General features: G+C 45.5%; 2 protein-coding genes across 2 annotated transcripts; one reads left to right on the top strand and one right to left on the bottom strand.

Annotated features, from left to right (window-relative positions):
* The first annotated feature begins 1,595 nt into the window (after window positions 1-1,595).
* Window positions 1,596-6,151, top strand: plk1 (polo-like kinase 1 (Drosophila)). The gene is made up of 11 exons (XM_056409538.1): window positions 1,596-2,249; window positions 2,467-2,635; window positions 2,880-3,024; window positions 3,110-3,203; window positions 3,296-3,521; window positions 4,100-4,136; window positions 4,235-4,332; window positions 4,449-4,526; window positions 4,776-4,930; window positions 5,036-5,218; window positions 5,331-6,151. Exons 1-11 carry the CDS (start codon window positions 1,887-1,889, stop codon window positions 5,523-5,525), a joined length of 1,743 nt encoding a protein of 580 aa, XP_056265513.1. The 5' UTR covers window positions 1,596-1,886; the 3' UTR covers window positions 5,526-6,151.
* A 2,211-nt stretch (window positions 6,152-8,362) lies between these two features.
* palb2 (partner and localizer of BRCA2) lies at window positions 8,363-17,804 on the bottom strand. Its single transcript, XM_056409537.1, is given in 14 exon segments — window positions 8,363-8,947; window positions 9,870-10,093; window positions 10,204-10,291; window positions 11,211-11,327; window positions 11,421-11,570; window positions 11,750-11,832; window positions 12,013-12,165; window positions 12,284-13,419; window positions 14,482-15,372; window positions 15,375-15,740; window positions 16,356-16,512; window positions 16,597-16,656; window positions 16,788-16,878; window positions 17,172-17,804. Coding segments are annotated over 14 exon segments (3,771 nt in total). The 5' UTR covers window positions 17,195-17,804; the 3' UTR covers window positions 8,363-8,715.
* Between the last annotated feature and the right edge of the window lie 48 nt (window positions 17,805-17,852).

The raw sequence follows: 17,852 nt of genomic DNA, 5'->3' as shown, positions 1-17,852 counted from the left end.
AAACACTACTTCTACTATCAAGGATAGATATGAATGATCCGTGAATCCAACTTTTTTGTTTTCTCTCTTTGATTATCATTAGAGTGGCAGACGTGGTGGTTCTACTGTGACTGGTATATTTAAGAAAAATCAAATAAATGCTGCAATTCAAAGACTCTGAAGGCAGTTTTGTTTGTGTCACAAGGCAAGGATGTTGGTGCAAAATTACACATTATAAATATATGGTTTGTGTTCAACCTGCATCGTCATTCACCAAATGGAGTGACGCAAATTAAAAGAATACTCATTCAATAACAAAAAGTCAAAGTGACTATTTGCCATTTGCAAAGGTACAAAATAAAAAATAGGCAAACAGGAACATATGTATTTTTTTATTGACATGTTACACGTGTTGCATCAAGTAAAACAACAACAAATACTAATAAATACAAATATCAAAATAAGGTGCATGACATATTGGCTCAAGGTAATGAGATATAACGATTATTAGCAGTCGCAGAGTGAGTAGGAGTAGTGGCATGCGTCTATTGAAAGTTATAATTTTCTATTGAAAACTTGCAGAACGCCCACAAGGCAGAGTGAGTTAATACTAGTTATTACCAGCAAATTAATAATGTAGAATCTAATCTTGTAGTACTGCAAGATTACCAGGTGCACGTCACACTGTTTAGTGAAATGCTGCCCCCTACAGGCGAGAACACAAACTCAAAAGCCTCAAATTCAAACTGTCATACTATCTGTTCGGCCAGCTGTGGTGGAATTATATTTTTATCAACAAACAAAAGACCTACCACATTGTAAAAGTAAGTTAAATTCCGGCATCTAAAAGTGGAATTTAAAAGTGAAAAAGTAAAATGCAGCCGACTTAAAAGTATCACAAGTAAATATAACCTCCTCAGAATGATGCTGGTTGAAGTCCAGCTACTTTCACAATATGTTGCTAGGTAGATTCATTTTGTATTAAGAAACTTGTTGTTCTACTTTTAACTCTCAAATACAAAAACATGACTTCCTGGTAAATTGTTGTCCTACTGTAACAGTATAAAGTATTAGCAGGCAATGAAAATAACCAGCTTCATGCTCTTATTTGCAGACCACTGATAACTAGAAGGTAATTAGAAAGTCATGGATCCAAAAGACTCCTCACTTTTGATAATTTGACTAGTAGGCTATATCATGTTAAATGTGGACGTAAGTTATTGCTATATTGAGGATTTCACTCGGTGCTAGTGAGACTATGACTTGAGTTAAACATGTAATCACATGTTCTGACTAAATCCACATCAACTGTGCTGTGTTCCGGAAAACACACCTTAGTACTGACAGTGTGGCATTTAATCAAACAGTTGTCGAAACTGTTTGATTAAATCTCATTCCGTCAGCAAACGCCATCACAGCCAATCACAACGCAGAACGTCACTTCCCCGTTCGGTGATTGGCTGTTTTCGCGCCGCTCTTCCCACGATGCTTTGCAGCAAGGCTTGGAATTCAAATCGAGCGGACCAATCAGAGAGCGCCGTAACGACAGAGGCAGCATTTTAAATTTGTACCACGGGCTGTTGTCAAAAGGGCAGGACGGAGTAACGCTGCAGCCACCGGGTGAAGGGTCTGGCGATTAGTTGCACGTAGATCTCACGGTTTTTGTTTTTAGCCTAATAATCTGTATTTAATTGTATCGTTTAATCAGTAGTTTGAATGTTGTCCGCGTTCAACGCGTTCACTTTAGTTTTGATTTGAATTCAGCAGCGTATGCAAAGCTTCCAGGGCTAAACTAACGTTGGGTTTAACAAATACTTCCATCCCTTATCGAGAATTTAACTGTCGGGAGATTTTCTTTTCTTAAACTTTAATTTTTCGAGACTCCGTAGAGCTCTTTGACCTCTAACATGATCGCCGGTACCGCGAAGCCGGCGAATCCGTCGGCACATGTCGACCCGAAATCGGCTCCTCTCAAAGAGATCCCGGATATTCTGGTGGACCCGCGCACCATGAAACGGTACTCGAGGGGACGGTTCCTCGGCAAAGGTGGTTTCGCCAAATGCTACGAAATCACGGACACTGAGACGAACCAGGTGTTCGCCGGGAAAATCGTGCCCAAGTCTCTGATCCTGAAGCAGCACCAGCGGGAGAAGATGACCTCCGAAATCGCCATTCACAAGAGCCTGAACCACGCCAACGTCGTCGGTTTCCAAGGCTTTTTCGAAGACGACGACTTCGTCTTCGTCGTGCTGGAAATCTGCAGGAGGAGGGTGAGTGCAGGCTCTGTTGCCCCCCCCCCCCCCCGCCATCTCACCTCTCTGTGGGCCCGAACTTGTGTCCCTCCCCAGGCTCGGCGGATGTGGCAACAACAACAAAAAGTTTTTTAAGTCCGTAAAATCATCTGCGACTTTTATCCAATTCTTGCAGCAAGAATATGAGTTCCATACTTTTTAATGGGTTTAATACTTTATTTATGTTCTGTTTCAGTCCCTGTTGGAGCTGCACAAGCGCCGTAAGGCCGTGACGGAACCGGAGGCCCGGTACTACATGACCCAGCTGCTCAAGGGCGTCCGCTACCTGCACAGCAACAAGGTCATCCACAGGGACCTGAAGCTGGGCAACATCTTCCTCAACGACGACATGGAGGTCAAGATAGGTAATGTGGGCTTTTGGATTATAAAATATATGTATTCATTTATTTTAAACTCTAGTCATACCTGAGATGGGCAGACATGTCAACTCAAACCAACCGGTTGGTCCAGTTTTAAGAGCGCGGCTCTAAGCCCTCGCATCCAGAACTCGTCATCCTTCCTGGTTGAGTTTTTTTTTTACGTGTTCTTCTTTTGCATGTGTTCACAAATGCATTTTTTTATTATTATCTTGACTCTCCGCTTCTTCAGGGGACTTTGGTTTGGCCACTAAGATCGAGTTTGATGGCGAGAGGAAGAAGACCCTGTGTGGCACGCCGAACTACATCGCGCCCGAGGTGCTTTGTAAGAAAGGCCACAGCTATGAAGTGGACGTCTGGTCGCTCGGGTGCATATTGTGAGTCTGAACACACACCTCTTTCTGTGAATGTCCCCGAACAACTCGTCTATATTCCACTTGACGCCGACCCGTGTCCTCTCAGGTACACGCTGTTGGTGGGCAAGCCTCCATTCGAGACCTCGTGTCTGAAGGAGACTTACAATCGCATCAAGAAGAACAACTACACCATCCCCTGGGTACGCTCGACCACACGATATAACATTAATAAATATGCGAGTTTGTTTTGGTTCTGCGTCTGATTTCCCCCAACTCCTCTCTCTCCCCGCAGCACATCAACCCGCTGGCGACGTCGCTCATCAAGCGGATGCTGCACGCGGACCCCGCCCAGAGGCCCACCGTCACCGAGCTGCAGGAGGACGAGTACTTCACGACGGGCTACATCCCGTCGCGCCTGCCCACCACGTGCCTCACCGTGCCGCCGCGCTTCTCCATCGCGCCGACCACGGCCGCGGAGCTCAACCAGCGACGCCCCCTGACGGACATTAACAACAAAAGTAACGGGCGCGACCGGCAGACTCGTCGAAAAGAAGGTCGTTAGTGGCCATTTGTCTTTTAGAAATCTAAAATATATATATAAATCAAATTGCCACTGACGCACCGTGTTTTTTTAGTTTTTTTTTTTTAGTTGGCGCAGCCAAAAGAAAGTAATACCCAATTCCGTGTTATTATTCTGGTTATTTATTTCCTAAAAAAACACAAAGAACAAACAAAATGTTGACGCTGCCTTTCGTGTGCTGGTATGGTAAAAAAAACATCGGCCACCCCGGTGCATGCTGGTCCTGAAGCTACTTGCACCTACATAGAACCACAGGTGCCCAATGTTACCCAATCAGGGAACCAATCCTAAAACTAAATATACTTAAACAACAACCACAATGTAGTAAAATAAACTAAAATTATCATAAGAAAAAGGCTCTTCTAACATATCAAAATATAAGCAATAATTAATCAATAATAGTTTACAATAAAACTAAATACAAATGTCTAAATAAATAGCTGCTAAGGTTTAATGTTATTTGTTGCCGACGAATAATTCTCGTACGTTTTTTTGGGGGTTTCTCTTTCCCCGCAGCCGGGACGGAGAGGGTGGACGCGAAGGACGAGCTGAGGTGAGAGATGTTTGAAACGCGGCACAATGAAGAACGACTTGTCTTTTCTTTATTTACCGGTCATTATGTACATAACCGTGTTTCCTGGTGTGCTGCAGAGATCCTGAGCCGTCAGAGTGCCACCTGAAGGACCTGCTGCAGCAGCTCAACGTCATCAATGCCGCCAAGCCCTCGGAGAAGCCCGTCATCCGCCAAGGCGAGTCAACTGAGCCGCTTTTTTATTTGAATGTTGCACCTTTTTTTTATTTTATCCGCGGTTTGTTTCCCGTCGACGTGCTAACAACAAAGACGTTGTTGTTGTTGTGTTTGCAGAAGAGGCCGAGGATCCCGCCTGTGTTCCCATCTTCTGGATCAGCAAGTGGGTCGACTACTCTGACAAATACGGATTAGGTGAGATATTTGGGTATTTGATTGTTGGACCTTTTTTTGTCATTCATATTTTATATATTTCTTTCACGACAGTGTAATTTTTACTTTAACGTCACAGGTCTAAGTGATGACATTAAAGGGATATTTCACCAGGCGAACAGAGAATTAATTAAAACATAAAATCCTTGCTAACTGATAACTAAACCATTTTTTACAGTCTTTTTGATGGAAGGGGATCCTTTAGTCAACGTTTTAAAATGTGCATTTCAGGCTACCAGCTCTGTGACAACAGCGTGGGCGTGCTCTTCAACGATTACACGCGGCTCATCATGTACACCGACGGCGACAGTCTGCAGTACATCGACAAGGCGGCGGTGGAATCCTACCTCAGCGTGCGCTCGTTCCCCGCGGTGCACAACAAGAAGGTCGGTCGGCGGATCGAGATCGACGATTGCGTCCCTTTTTCAAAAGTGTGTCCGCGTCGTGCTTTATTTAAACCGTGGGTTCTCGCGTCCCCCTTTCCCTCCTAGATAACGCTGCTGAAATACTTCCGCAACTACATGAGCGAGCACCTGCTGAAGGCCGGCGCCAACATGGCGCGGCGGGATGGCGACGAGCTGGCGCGGCTGCCCTACCTCTCCCTCTGGTTCCGCACCAAGAGCGCCATCGTCCTGCACCTCTCCAACGGCACCGTGCAGATCAACTTCTTCCAGGTACTTACAAAAAAAAAATTCGAAATCAACTCGTCTTTACGCGAGCTGTGGAATGCGATATTTTAACAATTATTTCTGAACCTGCGTTTTCTTCTTCCGCTCCCTCCTTCAGGATCACACCAAGCTGATCCTGTGCCCGCTGATGGGCGCCGTGACGTACATCGACGAGAAGCGAGAGTTCCGCACCTACAAGCTCTCCCTGCTGGACGAGTTCGGCTGCTGCAAGGAGCTGGCCAGCCGCATCCGCTACGCCAAGCTCATGGTGGAGAAGCTGCTGGAAACCAAGCATTCTTCCTCGGCACAGTAGCCCGGCTCCATCACATCACCACCGTGCTCTTCTTCAATCATCGGAGGACTCTTTACACCCTCGCCGTATTGTAACGATTCTCGCGTCCTCTCGGCGGCCGTACCACTCCTCCCACTTTGTACATGATTGTTCTCTTAAGCCACTGAGTTTTTTTTCTTCTTTGTGTTTGTCCTTTTTCTCACTGCTGTTCTCAAATTTTTCTTGATGAAGCTTATTATTCCCATATGGCCGCAGACAAGTTGACCCTGTGCGTTACAATGAGACGAGGAGGAAGAGGAGGCCGTTAAGTGTTCAATTTCACAGAATTCTCCTCTGCTCGTTCGACTCGTTCACGTTTCAGTCGAGCTTTTTAACCCCGAAGCCGAGTTGGACGGATGGAAAGAGCTCTCTGGTCTTTGTCTGTCTTTGTCTTTTTTGTATCCGTGTTGTATATTGAGAGGGACCATGTTAATACGTCTTCATCATGCACCTTCTTCCTGTAGTTGCCTTTTTACTCCTTTTTATAAGTCTGTTTTTATATGTCTTGTGTTTCTCAACAAGATGTACACACTTGTACATAACTGCTGAATACATGTAAAGATGAATTATTTTACCCCAAGTTTAAATAAAGATTCTCTTGAACTTGACGCATTTGCTGCTTCTGAAATTGTTCTTGCCGACTTTCGCCTGCACAAGACCGACAATTGAGTTAGTTTGTGAAAAAGGAAAATGAATATTTAGTAATATGCCAAAAATACCAGAATGTTTCGGTGAGCTATGAGGAGCCGGGCCAAATGTCCATGTTGGGAGAAAGTAGTTTGGGTGCATACTTGATGAGGGGAACTTTGCCACGGTCAAAGTATGTGATATTTAAACCGGCGCTGTAGTGTGAAGCGCTTTGTGGAGTGAAGACTAGAACGTCGTTAATTTAATGCAAATCCATTTAACTCAGTGGTCACCAACCTTTTTGAGCCCAAGATCCCTGACTTCTGCCTTCGTGACAGGCAAGATCTACCTATTGAGGCGTTGAGAGAAAACGACTGTCCAGATTGGATTTACAGCTTGAGGCCTTTTTATTTGGCCTAATTCTAATTGAATGAAATCAAAACGCTTTGGTCTTTCTGCATTTCCCCATCTGTAGTACCACTTTTCCCCACTAGAGGGGCACGCCCCACCTGTAGGACCACTGGACTACATTCCCCTCTTTCCGGGCGCACATCTGACAACGCCGCTGTGTAAGAGAACCCGTTTTCAGGATCTTTTCTGACGTCAATCTTCCAGTCAGGAAGAAAACATTTCAGAAGACACTTCAGAAAATGGTCGAGAATGAGGAACAATGTGTTTCTGAATTTATTTTCATTTTATTTTGGAGAGCGACAGGAAACGTTCCCGTGATCGACGTCGATCGCGATCGACGGGTCGGCGAACCAATGAAATCATATATCATATAATAACATTCATGACTCTTCCAAAGTGATTTAAAAAAACCTTTCTGGCTTAGTTTTCCCATTAATGCATTTCATTAATTGGGACTACAGAGGAACAATAGCCTCTTGGCTAACTCTGACACATTTACAGATATGTTTTTTATGAATGTGCACTGTCCCTAAGTAAAACATAAAAAAATGAAAACAATACATGAAATATGAAAAGGCAAAAACATAAATGCGCTTGATTCACCTGAAACAGCAACACCGTGTTGTTTTTTTGGCGCATGATCCTTTGATTTCTTGAGCAGTAGCTCCTCCCCCACACAACTCACACGCGTCAGCGTTTCCACGGTTACTCGAATCGTCTGTGACGTCACATGGGACATCCGTGACATGTGACGTCACGGAGCGCAGAACCAGAGTTTGTAATACGAGGTGGATGGCGAACTCCAAACCAGCGCAGCGGATTTATGTGCTCCTACCCCCCTCTAAGGGGCCGGAGGGGTTTGGGTCGCCTGCTCCAGACCAGAGCGTTGAGTGGTTCAGGAGGAGTTGAGGTTATAGCATTTGTTTGCTGGTTAGTAAAACCTTCACGGCCCCAGAACCTGTAAACTCTTCATGGGCGGCTCGAATAGTGTTTCGATTAGAATAGAATAGAATAAATTAGAATATATTAGAATAGAAAATAGAATAGATTAGATTAGAATATATTAAAATAGAAAATAGATTAGATTAGAATATATTAGAATAGAAAATAGAATAATAGATTAGATTAGAATAGAATAATAGATTAGATTAGAATAGAAAATAGAAGAGTAGATTAGAAAATATTAGAATAATAGATTAGAATAGAAAATAGAATAGAATATATTAAAATAGAATAATAGATTATATTAGAATAGAAAATAGAATAGTAGATTAGAATATAAAATAGAATAATAGATTAGAATATATTAGAATAGAAAATAGAATAATAGATTAGATTAGATTAGATTAGATTACTTATATACATGTATATATAAACATATACATAAATATATGTGAGTATATATACATATATATTTATATGTATATATACACATATATATTTATATGTATATATATTTGTACATATGTTTATATATTACAAAAAATACTTCAAAAATAAAAGTGTGTGTTTGTGTATATATACAGACACACACACTTTTGTTATTGAAGTATTTTTTTGCAGAAGCAAATCAATTCATTCATTAGTTTTCATAGCCATTGTCTGAATGTTGCTCTTATAACAGTCAAGTCCACACAGACTGACTGACGCTTTGAAAAGTGAACTGTGTTTTAACTGTTTACATTAACATCTCTCACAATGAAAAAGCATCTTCTGCTAGTCATCTTGAAATTAAATCAGACTAACATTTTTAACAATATAAAAGTAGACAAGAAAAAAAACAGAATACACAAATGTTTAATGCAAATTATAAAAACAAACTTTCCTTTTCCTGAAATATAAGACGTAAAACAATGTATTCAAGTAATAGTGGTGCTCTAAAAACAGTGTGGACATTTTTACAGGCCGTTGAGATGATGTTATGTTACATGTGGCTTTTTGAATCTGCTCAGTTTACAGTAAATACATGTATTTAATTTAGTAGTACTCTTGTCTTGAGGTTACAGACACTCCTGTTCGACAAGTTGGGGGAAGGGAAGCCACGGAACAACGTGTGTGTGTGACTGAAGTATTTTAAAAGTTTAAAATCTCCATGTAAACATTCCTAATAAAGTTATTTTCTAAAAGGGAGTCTTTACCGAGTGCGGCCGCAGAGCGAAGTCTGACCCGGACAGTGCAAAGTAACGTCTCCGTTGTGATGGCCAGTCACCAGCGTGCCTCCTTCCCCCCATCGAGCGAGCTGCCAGCCGTCGCCGTCGGGCGCCACCGTCCTCGACGCCCCCCGGCGCCCGAGCTCCCACACGCACACGCTGCCGCTCGCACTCAGGCCCACCACGCCGGAGCCGCTGGCGTCGGCCTCGCACAGCCTGAAGGACACGGCGGGCAGATGAGAGGGGGCGTTGCATGAGACACACACACACACACACACACATATATATATGTACATATATATATATATATATTATATATACATATATACTGTATATGTATATATATATATATGTATATATGTGTGTATACATATATATATATATACATATAAATATATGTGTGTATATATATATATACATATAAATATATGTGTGTATATATACACTACCGTTCAAAAGTTTGGGGTCATCCAGACAATTTCGTGTCTTCCATGAAAACTCACTTATATTTATCAAATGAATTGAAAATTGAATAGAAAATATAGTCAAGACATTGACCAGGTTAGAAATAATGATTAATATTTGAAGTATTAATTTTGTTCTTCAAACTTCAAGCTCAAAGGAAGGCCAGTTGTATAGCTTATATCACCAGCATAACTGTTTTCAGCTGTGCTAACATAATTGCACAAGGGTTTTCTAATCAGATATTAGTCTTCTAAGGCGATTAGCAAACACAATGTACCATTAGAACACTGGAGTGATAGTTGATGGAAATGGGCCTCTATACACCTCTGGAGATATTTCATTAGAAACCAGACGTTTCCACCTAGAATAGTTATTTACCACATTAACAATGTATAGAGTGTATTTTTGATTAATGTTATCTTTATTGAAAAAACAGTGCTTTTCTTTGAAAAATAAAGACATTTCTAAGTGACCCCAAACTTTTGAACGGTAGTGTATACACATATATTTATATATGTGTGTATATGTATATATATACATATAAATATATTTATATATGTGTGTATGTATACATATATATGTATATCCATCCAAAAACTAAAGTGTGTGTATCTATATATCGACACACACTTTTGTTATTGAAGTAGACACACACACACATGCCTCAGCTCACCTGCCAGTCCACGCTTTGGGCGGAAACAGCCGAGAGGCCAGGGCGCATTTCCCACTCACGGGGTTGACGGCGACGAGCGAGAACAGGGCGGCCTTCTCCTCCTCCTTCTTCTCCTCCTCCTCCTCCTCCTCCTCCTTCTCCTCCTCCTTCTCCTCGGCCGTCTCCGTCGCTCCGCCCTCCGGGGAGCTGAGCGACTGGTGCTGCAGCAGGACGAACAGCGCCCCCTGTAGTGCCGACATACACACACGAACACGCACGGGACGGGAGTGAGGCGGTTTGTTGCGGAGGCGTTTTTTGCCGACGGGCTTCACGGGTGCAAAGCGACTGGACTCACCCGGGAGGAGAATCCTCTGAGACAGGCCGTGTGGGACAGACCGTCCCCGAGGAGGATGCTCCGCAGCAGCTGTCCGGTCTTTAGATTCCTGTGACAGAAAATACATTAAAACACACACAGACGCATGAGAGAGCCACATCTGCATGTTATTCTAACCGTCAAATATGTATCCACAATATAGGAAACGTGGATTGCTTATGTTGTGATCCAGTCAACATTTAAAGTGCTCGATGTTTAAAAGTTCTTCAAATGTGGCTCGACTAATCCAAACCGACACTTAACAGGCAAAAATGATCGTGTTCATTCTGACGTGCAGTTTGAGGATTTATTTGTCAGTCCTGTATCAAGTCATTTCAAAATAAGAGCGTGCTCTTATTTTTGAAATAAAAGTTAAACAACATTTTACAATGATTTTTAACCGTTTCTCGAAAAAATTTTTCATTTCATAAACAATCTTTGAAATGTATGTTTTACCATTTTACAATAAGATTTCATATTCTGGCTCCGTCTCTCAACAGGCAGAGTGTTTCAGTTTAGTTGATGTTTTTCTGCTCACAGTAAAAATTAAACTAGAGCACTCGGTAGCGCGGCGCACATATATATATTACATTAGATGATTGAGATGATTCTGATGCATTGGCATGCATTATGGTGGATAAAAATTGAAAAATTAATGCTAAATGGTAACCTTTGTTGACCTTGACCTTTGACCTTGACGATCGATCCGATCAAATAATAAAATCCCCCCCGGATTAATAAAATCATCATCCAAATTCATGCGATTCGGTTCAATACCTTTTGAGTTATGCGAGTAACACGCATACAAATAAATAAATAAATACACAGCAATCAAAACATAACCTTCCGTATTTTCAATGCGAAGGTAATTAAACAAACACAAATTGTCTCTTCAGCTAACACGTTTATTTCGTGACTAATCAGCACTGAGCTGATTAGTGAGGTCACCATTACCATGGCGACGACTTCTCCGTCACGCTCTTGCTCACCAGACGAAGAGGCGTCCGCCCTCATTCGAGCCGATCAGAGCATCTAAAAGTGCGTCCACTGGAGCGAGAGCCCCGACACAAACACCGGGAGACGCCAGAGGCTGAGAGCTCGATGTGCTGAGAGAGAGAGAGAGAGAGAGAGAGACACTGAGTTATTTCCTTCTTGCTCCGACATCTCAGAGAATAAACACAGCGCCATCTCTGCGCTACCTGCCGCTGTCTGACGCCGTAAACACCCGCAGGGCGGCCCCAGAGGCCGAGTGGGAAGACGTGACCACTCTGGACCGGGACACGCCCACGATGGCCTGAACGACGCCCTCACAGAGCAGCGCCTGCGAGAGGCTGCAACACGACAGCGTCCTGCGCACACGCACGACACGCACGACACACACACACGACACACACGCACGACACACACGCACGACACACACGCACGACACACACGCACGACACACACGCACGGTCGAAGCTCAAAGAAGTTCGGATGAACTCAAAGTAAACGCAGGATGTCAAAATGTGGGTCAGAAAGTCGTATTCACCTCACTTCTCGGATTTCCAACTGACCCAGAGTCACACACAGCAGCCCCGCAGCATCCGGGACAGGAAACACGTTGATCACCGGCTGTCAACAAACAGGAAGGAATCATGTCAACAAAATGACTGGTCCTGGAAACAGTCAATATTGAGTCGCCTTTATTCCATTTCAGTCTTTAAACATAATTCCTCCCAATTTATTGTCGAACCGGCGACAGTGGAATGTAAAATCGATGCATCTGTTTCCCCAGAGTGGCGTCACACTCACCTTATCGAAGGCCCAGGTGTGTGTTGGTGTCCAATCGGCAGCTGAGGTCTGAGTCCAGAGACACACGGCCCACGCTCCGGCCGCCGCCACACACAGAGCACCCGAGGACCCGCGCAGGCAGCACGCATCCACCAGGCGGCCTCCTGCCGGGGCCTGGACACACACACACACACACACACACACACACACACACTCTGTAGATGCTGCAGAAACCAACACAAGAGCTGCAGACTTCGATTCAGATCATCTTCTTTTGAGAGCAACCGCTTACCTCCAGCGTGTGCGTGCATCTCCTCATGTGTTCCTCCGCGGTCTCGCCCCGCCCACCCGATCCCTCGGACCGGACGTTCGGAGGTCCGACCCCGCGGGACCGATCGCCTGCAGACGGCGACTCGGACGAAGCGGTGGGGGAGGCGGAGAGGGCCCAGGGGGCCGGGCGGCGAGCGGGCGGAGGGAGGGGGTGGGGGCTGAGTCCCAGCGACGGCATCGCGGGGCCGGACGGCGGAGCAGAGGAGTGCGGGCGCGGGGTCATCGGGGGGCGGGGGGCCGACGCCAGAGGAGGACTCGGCGGCAGGAGCGGAGGCGGGACTCGATTCGCCACCGATCCGCCTGAGGGCGGGCTCGCGGCCTCTGAAGCTTTAGCCTCTGGAGCGCCGCTGTCGTTACATAACTGAGCAGCGGCGTTCGAAGGCTCCTGTCCAAGGCGATCAGAGGAGGGAGTCCTGGTGACGGACGTGTCTGTTCTGTAGTTTCTAGACTCCACAGCGTGGACTGAACCCGGGCAATCTGTCCGTTCCTCTGATGAAATGACAGCAGGCTCTTTTATTTGAAGTTCATCCGAGGGCCCGGTGATGACATCGTCGCTCTCTTTCTGAAGCTCGACGGGGTGGTCCACACTCGCAGGATCTCCTTCTCTATATTCAGCGGCACAATCTCGGACCGCCGTCACCGATTCTGTCGAGGCGGTGGGGGTCCGAGGCGCCGGGTGACGCTTTTCAATCGGCCGCTCTCCAGAGATTTCCGCAACATCCCGTCGAGGCGTCTCCTCGGCCGATTCCCCCGTGAGGTCCGCAGCCGGCTTCGCTTCAGCGGGCCGCGGCGAATTTGAGATCGTGGGCGTGAGCGCGAGCGGAATCACAGAGCGGCGGCGGCGGGTGTCGGAGCGCCGGTCGCAGCCGCGCGTGTTGTAGGGCGCCGGCGTAAAACGTTCGACTCCCGAATCCACGGCGACTTGGTGGAGCTTGTGCAGCTTCAGGAAGGCGAACTGGTCGTCGGGGAGATGGAAGTCTTGCAGAATGTCGAAGTTCACCAGGTTGCCGAGCAGCGGGCCGGGGAACACCGACGGGACGGGGAGCGGCGGGGCGGGCGGCGAGGAGGGCAAGAGGAGAGAGAGCCAGTTGGCCGTGCCTGCAGGACAAAAAGAGAAAGACCGATTAATGGGAGGGAAAAGTTGCAGAGCTCTCCTTAATTAACCCTCCTGTTACCTTTAGGGTCAGTTTGACCCCATTCAATGTTTAATGTCGGTGTTCTTTGGGGTCAATTTGACCCCAGGCTGTTTTTCACTGTGTCAAACATATAAGAAATATCAACTTTTTTATATATTTAAAGGGCTATTTAGGTAGTCAACAAACAAACATAAAGTACCTCACACTTAAACTTGGAAAACAATATTAATTCTAATAATTTTCTGGAGGTTTTAATTGCTGGGGTCAAATTGACCCCGAGGGTAAAATATGTAAGTAAATGTGAAGGTAACAGGAGGGTTAAATACATATTTATTATGAATTATTCTACCTATTTCTGTTATCTCATTCGATAATCTTTGCAGTCTGTGTCGTTGGTTCATAATCATGTTATTGTCATACAGTTACAACCCTCATGTGGTTTAACAATGTCGTCTTGCTGAACCTACACAGTGTGTAGTGAAACACGTTGTAGAGTTGCACTGATACATTTATCCATCGATTGGTTCGGGTTAGTATTGGTATAATAAACTGAACATCTTTTGAGTTTTGAGGGCTGTTGGTGAAACAAAACAAGACATTTGAAAACATTGCCTGTGGAGGACATTTCTCCTATTTTACACACCAAAAAACCATAGATTATGAAAATGACTCGCGGATGAATCAATAATGAAAATAATCATTAGTTGCCCTACCTAGGAATGACATGACTGGGTTTAGCTAACAATGGCAATTGAGCATAATTGAATTAAGGGAGGAGAGAGAATGTGTTGATCCCAATGACACACGTCACCACGAGGCTCTTTCATGTGTTTGAATAGCTTATGGACAACAATGAACTTGGTTGTATTTAATAAATTTAAATATCACAACGGATTCAAACCTGTAATTAAGGTTCATAAATATTCGGACCTCTGCACGACAAACATGAAGACTTTCTCTTCGTTCTCTACCATTGACACACACACACACACACACACACACACACACACACAACAAGTCTCACTTCTCGTCTGTCGGCATCCGTCTGTCCTCGTCAGAAAGATGGGGAAGGTCTTCTTCAGCTGCCCGGAGGCCGAGCTCGGCTGCGTGGCATCACCGGAGGAGGAGGAGGACGGCCGCGTGGCTGTGGACCCCGGCGTCGGTCCATCGGCTCCGCGGGGAGACGGGGAGGAGGAGACCGGGGAGCCGGTGGGATCCCCTGAAGTTTGCCCGAGGCCGACTTCTCGAGGCGTGTCCAGGCTGCGAGGGCCCCGTGGGGTCTGAGGTCTCCCTCGGCCCCGACCTCTTCTCTTCCTCCTTCCTCTCGCCGGGAAACGACCTCCCGTGTCGATTTGACCAGCAGAGATTTGACCCGAGAGCTCGCCGGAGCTCCGGCTGTTTGTCTCGGCGGACGCGTCACCGGACCGCGACGCCGGCGAGGACGATCCTGCGCGCCCGTTGGACCCTCCTCCCCGGGTCCTGCGGCGACGGCCCGCGCTCAGCTGGGAGAGCGTCGCCTGCGCTTCAGGCCGGCTCTGCGACAGCGTCATCCGCCTCGTGGTGCGGACGTAGTACTCCGGTGGGTACAGGAGTCCTTCTGCTGCGCTGCAGGAGTCCAGGAGGCCGACGGCCCTCACATCACGCGCTCCTCCTCCCACCGGCTCCACGTTCTCTTCTTTTATTTCAGCTCTATCACCTGGACTTTTTTCCCTTTCCATTTGCTCTCCTGCATTTTTCCCTGTGTCAATGTGACTCCCAGCTTCATACGGCCGTCCATCCCTTTGCTCTCTGCTATTCCCACCTTCCTCTCCTCCCTCCGTCCCTCTTTTGGCGCCATCTTCTTCCCTTTCTTCAGTGTGTGTAGCAGCGTTCTCTCCGCTGAGTTCTCGTCGTCCCTCTTCTCGTTTCCCTCGTCATCCCCCGTTTCGGTTTGTCCACAAGTGTTCCCGTGTGCGGGCAGCAGAGACGGAGACTCAGCGTCGTCACAAGAAAACAGCTCCTCGCTCTCATTCGCAACCTCCGATCTCTCCGTTTTGACTCCGTCTTCACCTCCTACTGCAGTCTCCATCCTTTCACTCTCCTCCCGTCTTTCCTCGCTGTTGTCGTCCGCGCTCCTGCCGGCCTCGCCGCTCCTGCTTTCCCAGCGCAGGCGACTGCGTCGAGACCTGAGGCGCAGGGCAGGACTGGGTCTGTGACCGTCGGCCGGGTCATGGCGAGGATCCGGGGTGTGTGGGCCGGCAGCATTAGAGGGGCTCCTCCTGGAGGCGTCCGAATCTACTGGAGCTGGTGAAACACAAGAACATGTGTGAATTCTGACTTGCATTGTTATAACAGGCAAAACACGACCTGCTTCTCAGAGTAATGACAGTGTAATAACTACAATATTTTAGGATTAGTTTGGGGTGAGGCATGGAAGCAATTCACATGTTAAAACTGCATAATAACGAGGAATATATGTACATGTTTACATCACATAACTATAGTGTTTCTTTCCTGATCACCTTAGACACTGTGACAGATTATTCTACTTTATCTGCCAATATCTCCCCATATATCTCCACAAACACACTGACAAAAATAATAACTTCATCACTGCAGTGGGCATAAGGATGAGCTCTAATTAGGAGGCACAATGAATGACCGACATGCAGCGAACAGAACTGTACTCACCAATGGATGACTTCATAGTTTAACTAAATTACTTATATCTGTATTGTACAAAGGGTTGAATGAGTGTGTATCGTTTATTATATATATATGTAGGGGACTCTGCATATACACACAGCTACACCTTTGGGAAATAAATCGATAACCCGTATCCCTTTTTGATATTTTACCACATATATTCTATCTAACACATTGACTCTTTGTTCTTTGCGGCGGACAGACTTAACCTACAGCTGTGTCCGTGGCACCGAGGGACGCTCGGGGCGGTCCCACTGGTGGTGTTCGGTATCCGTGGCGATGGCCCGAGACAGGGGTTGGATGTCACCTCTGGGTCTCTCCGGTCCCGCCGACTGATCCGACTCCTCACTGCGTCCAACCGCTCGGCGCGCTGTGAGCAGATCAAAGTGTGTGAGAGACACAGCATCTCTACACGGGGCGCACAGAAACAACACGCACAGAGGCACTTGCTCACCTGGAGTCTCTCAGCTGTCCTGAGGTACTCCCTCTGCAACAGGGCCAACTTGCTACGAAGCTGAGTGGGCAAAAAGGTTCACATGTCAGCAGCAGCGGAATCAAAGAGTCATTGTGGGATTATATATATATATATATATATATATATATATATATATATATATATATCTGAATGTAGAAGTAGGTATTCACCTTTTCCTTGTCATCACAGTGCAATGTGGTCCTAAGCTGCTCCTCACAGTGCATTGTGTCTCCACTTTGTCCTACATTCTGCTCACACGACCTTAAACCAAAACACACACACACACGCGATTTAAAAGTTAAATGACACTATGCATACGATAGTGGGTACAACACGTTAGCTTAGCCTCGCTACAGAGCAAACGATAACTACAGTTGGAAGTTATTCCACGTTACGTTCGCGGTGCTTTTTAGCTTAAAAAACACCCGGATATTAACCGGTAACGTTCAGATTTGACCGTAAAGTCGCTTTCAAGCAAACGCTCACCGTTAAACTGAGCTGACATTTAGCTTACGTAACGGTATATCTGTTATTGTATTCTGGGACAGACTCACAGTGGCACTTCAGGCGTATCCATGGAAAACTCGTATTTTGAAGTTCGACTGGCCGGTTATCGATTTAGTTCCAATTTCCCGCGACTGTCTGAAGACAGGCGTGAGCAGCGGAGCTCCGATAAATCGATCAGTCCGGTTGTCGTGTTTTGCTCATGAATGACCGGAAAGTGTAATATTTGTTTTCACAGCGCTCCTATAAACTACTTCCACGTATAACACGTACACTATTTATAATTTTATATTATTTTTAATTAATATGTTTAACCTAACGCTAATTAGCGACTAAAAATCACATTTACTTTACATTACTACCAATTATTTTTCAAAGAACGGTGTGGGATACGAACAAAAAACAATCTATCATCAATTATATTTCACAACATTGTTGGCAGTAATGCTGTTTGATTTATTTCTTTTTGGGAAGTAGTTATTAATATAAACAATGTGTTTACGGGTCAATATTCAATATTTATCAAACTTTGCTTCCCTGCATTATCACATTTTATATATGGATACATATTTTTCGAGGAAAGCCTTACAGACCAGATGCCATTGGTAAAATAAAGTTCCACTATTTTTAAATGTGTGTAAATGGCAGCGTTTGTTTATCTGAATCCGCTTATGAAATCAAAACAAGTCTGGGTAGTTAAATGGCAAAACCTTAGTCGAAATTGTAATAAC

The sequence above is a fragment of the Pseudoliparis swirei genome, chromosome 24, assembly GCF_029220125.1.
Source record: "Pseudoliparis swirei isolate HS2019 ecotype Mariana Trench chromosome 24, NWPU_hadal_v1, whole genome shotgun sequence".
Classification (NCBI taxonomy): domain Eukaryota; kingdom Metazoa; phylum Chordata; class Actinopteri; order Perciformes; family Liparidae; genus Pseudoliparis; species Pseudoliparis swirei.
Note: the sequence above shows the minus strand (reverse complement) of the source record. Positions and strands in the feature narration are given on the sequence as shown.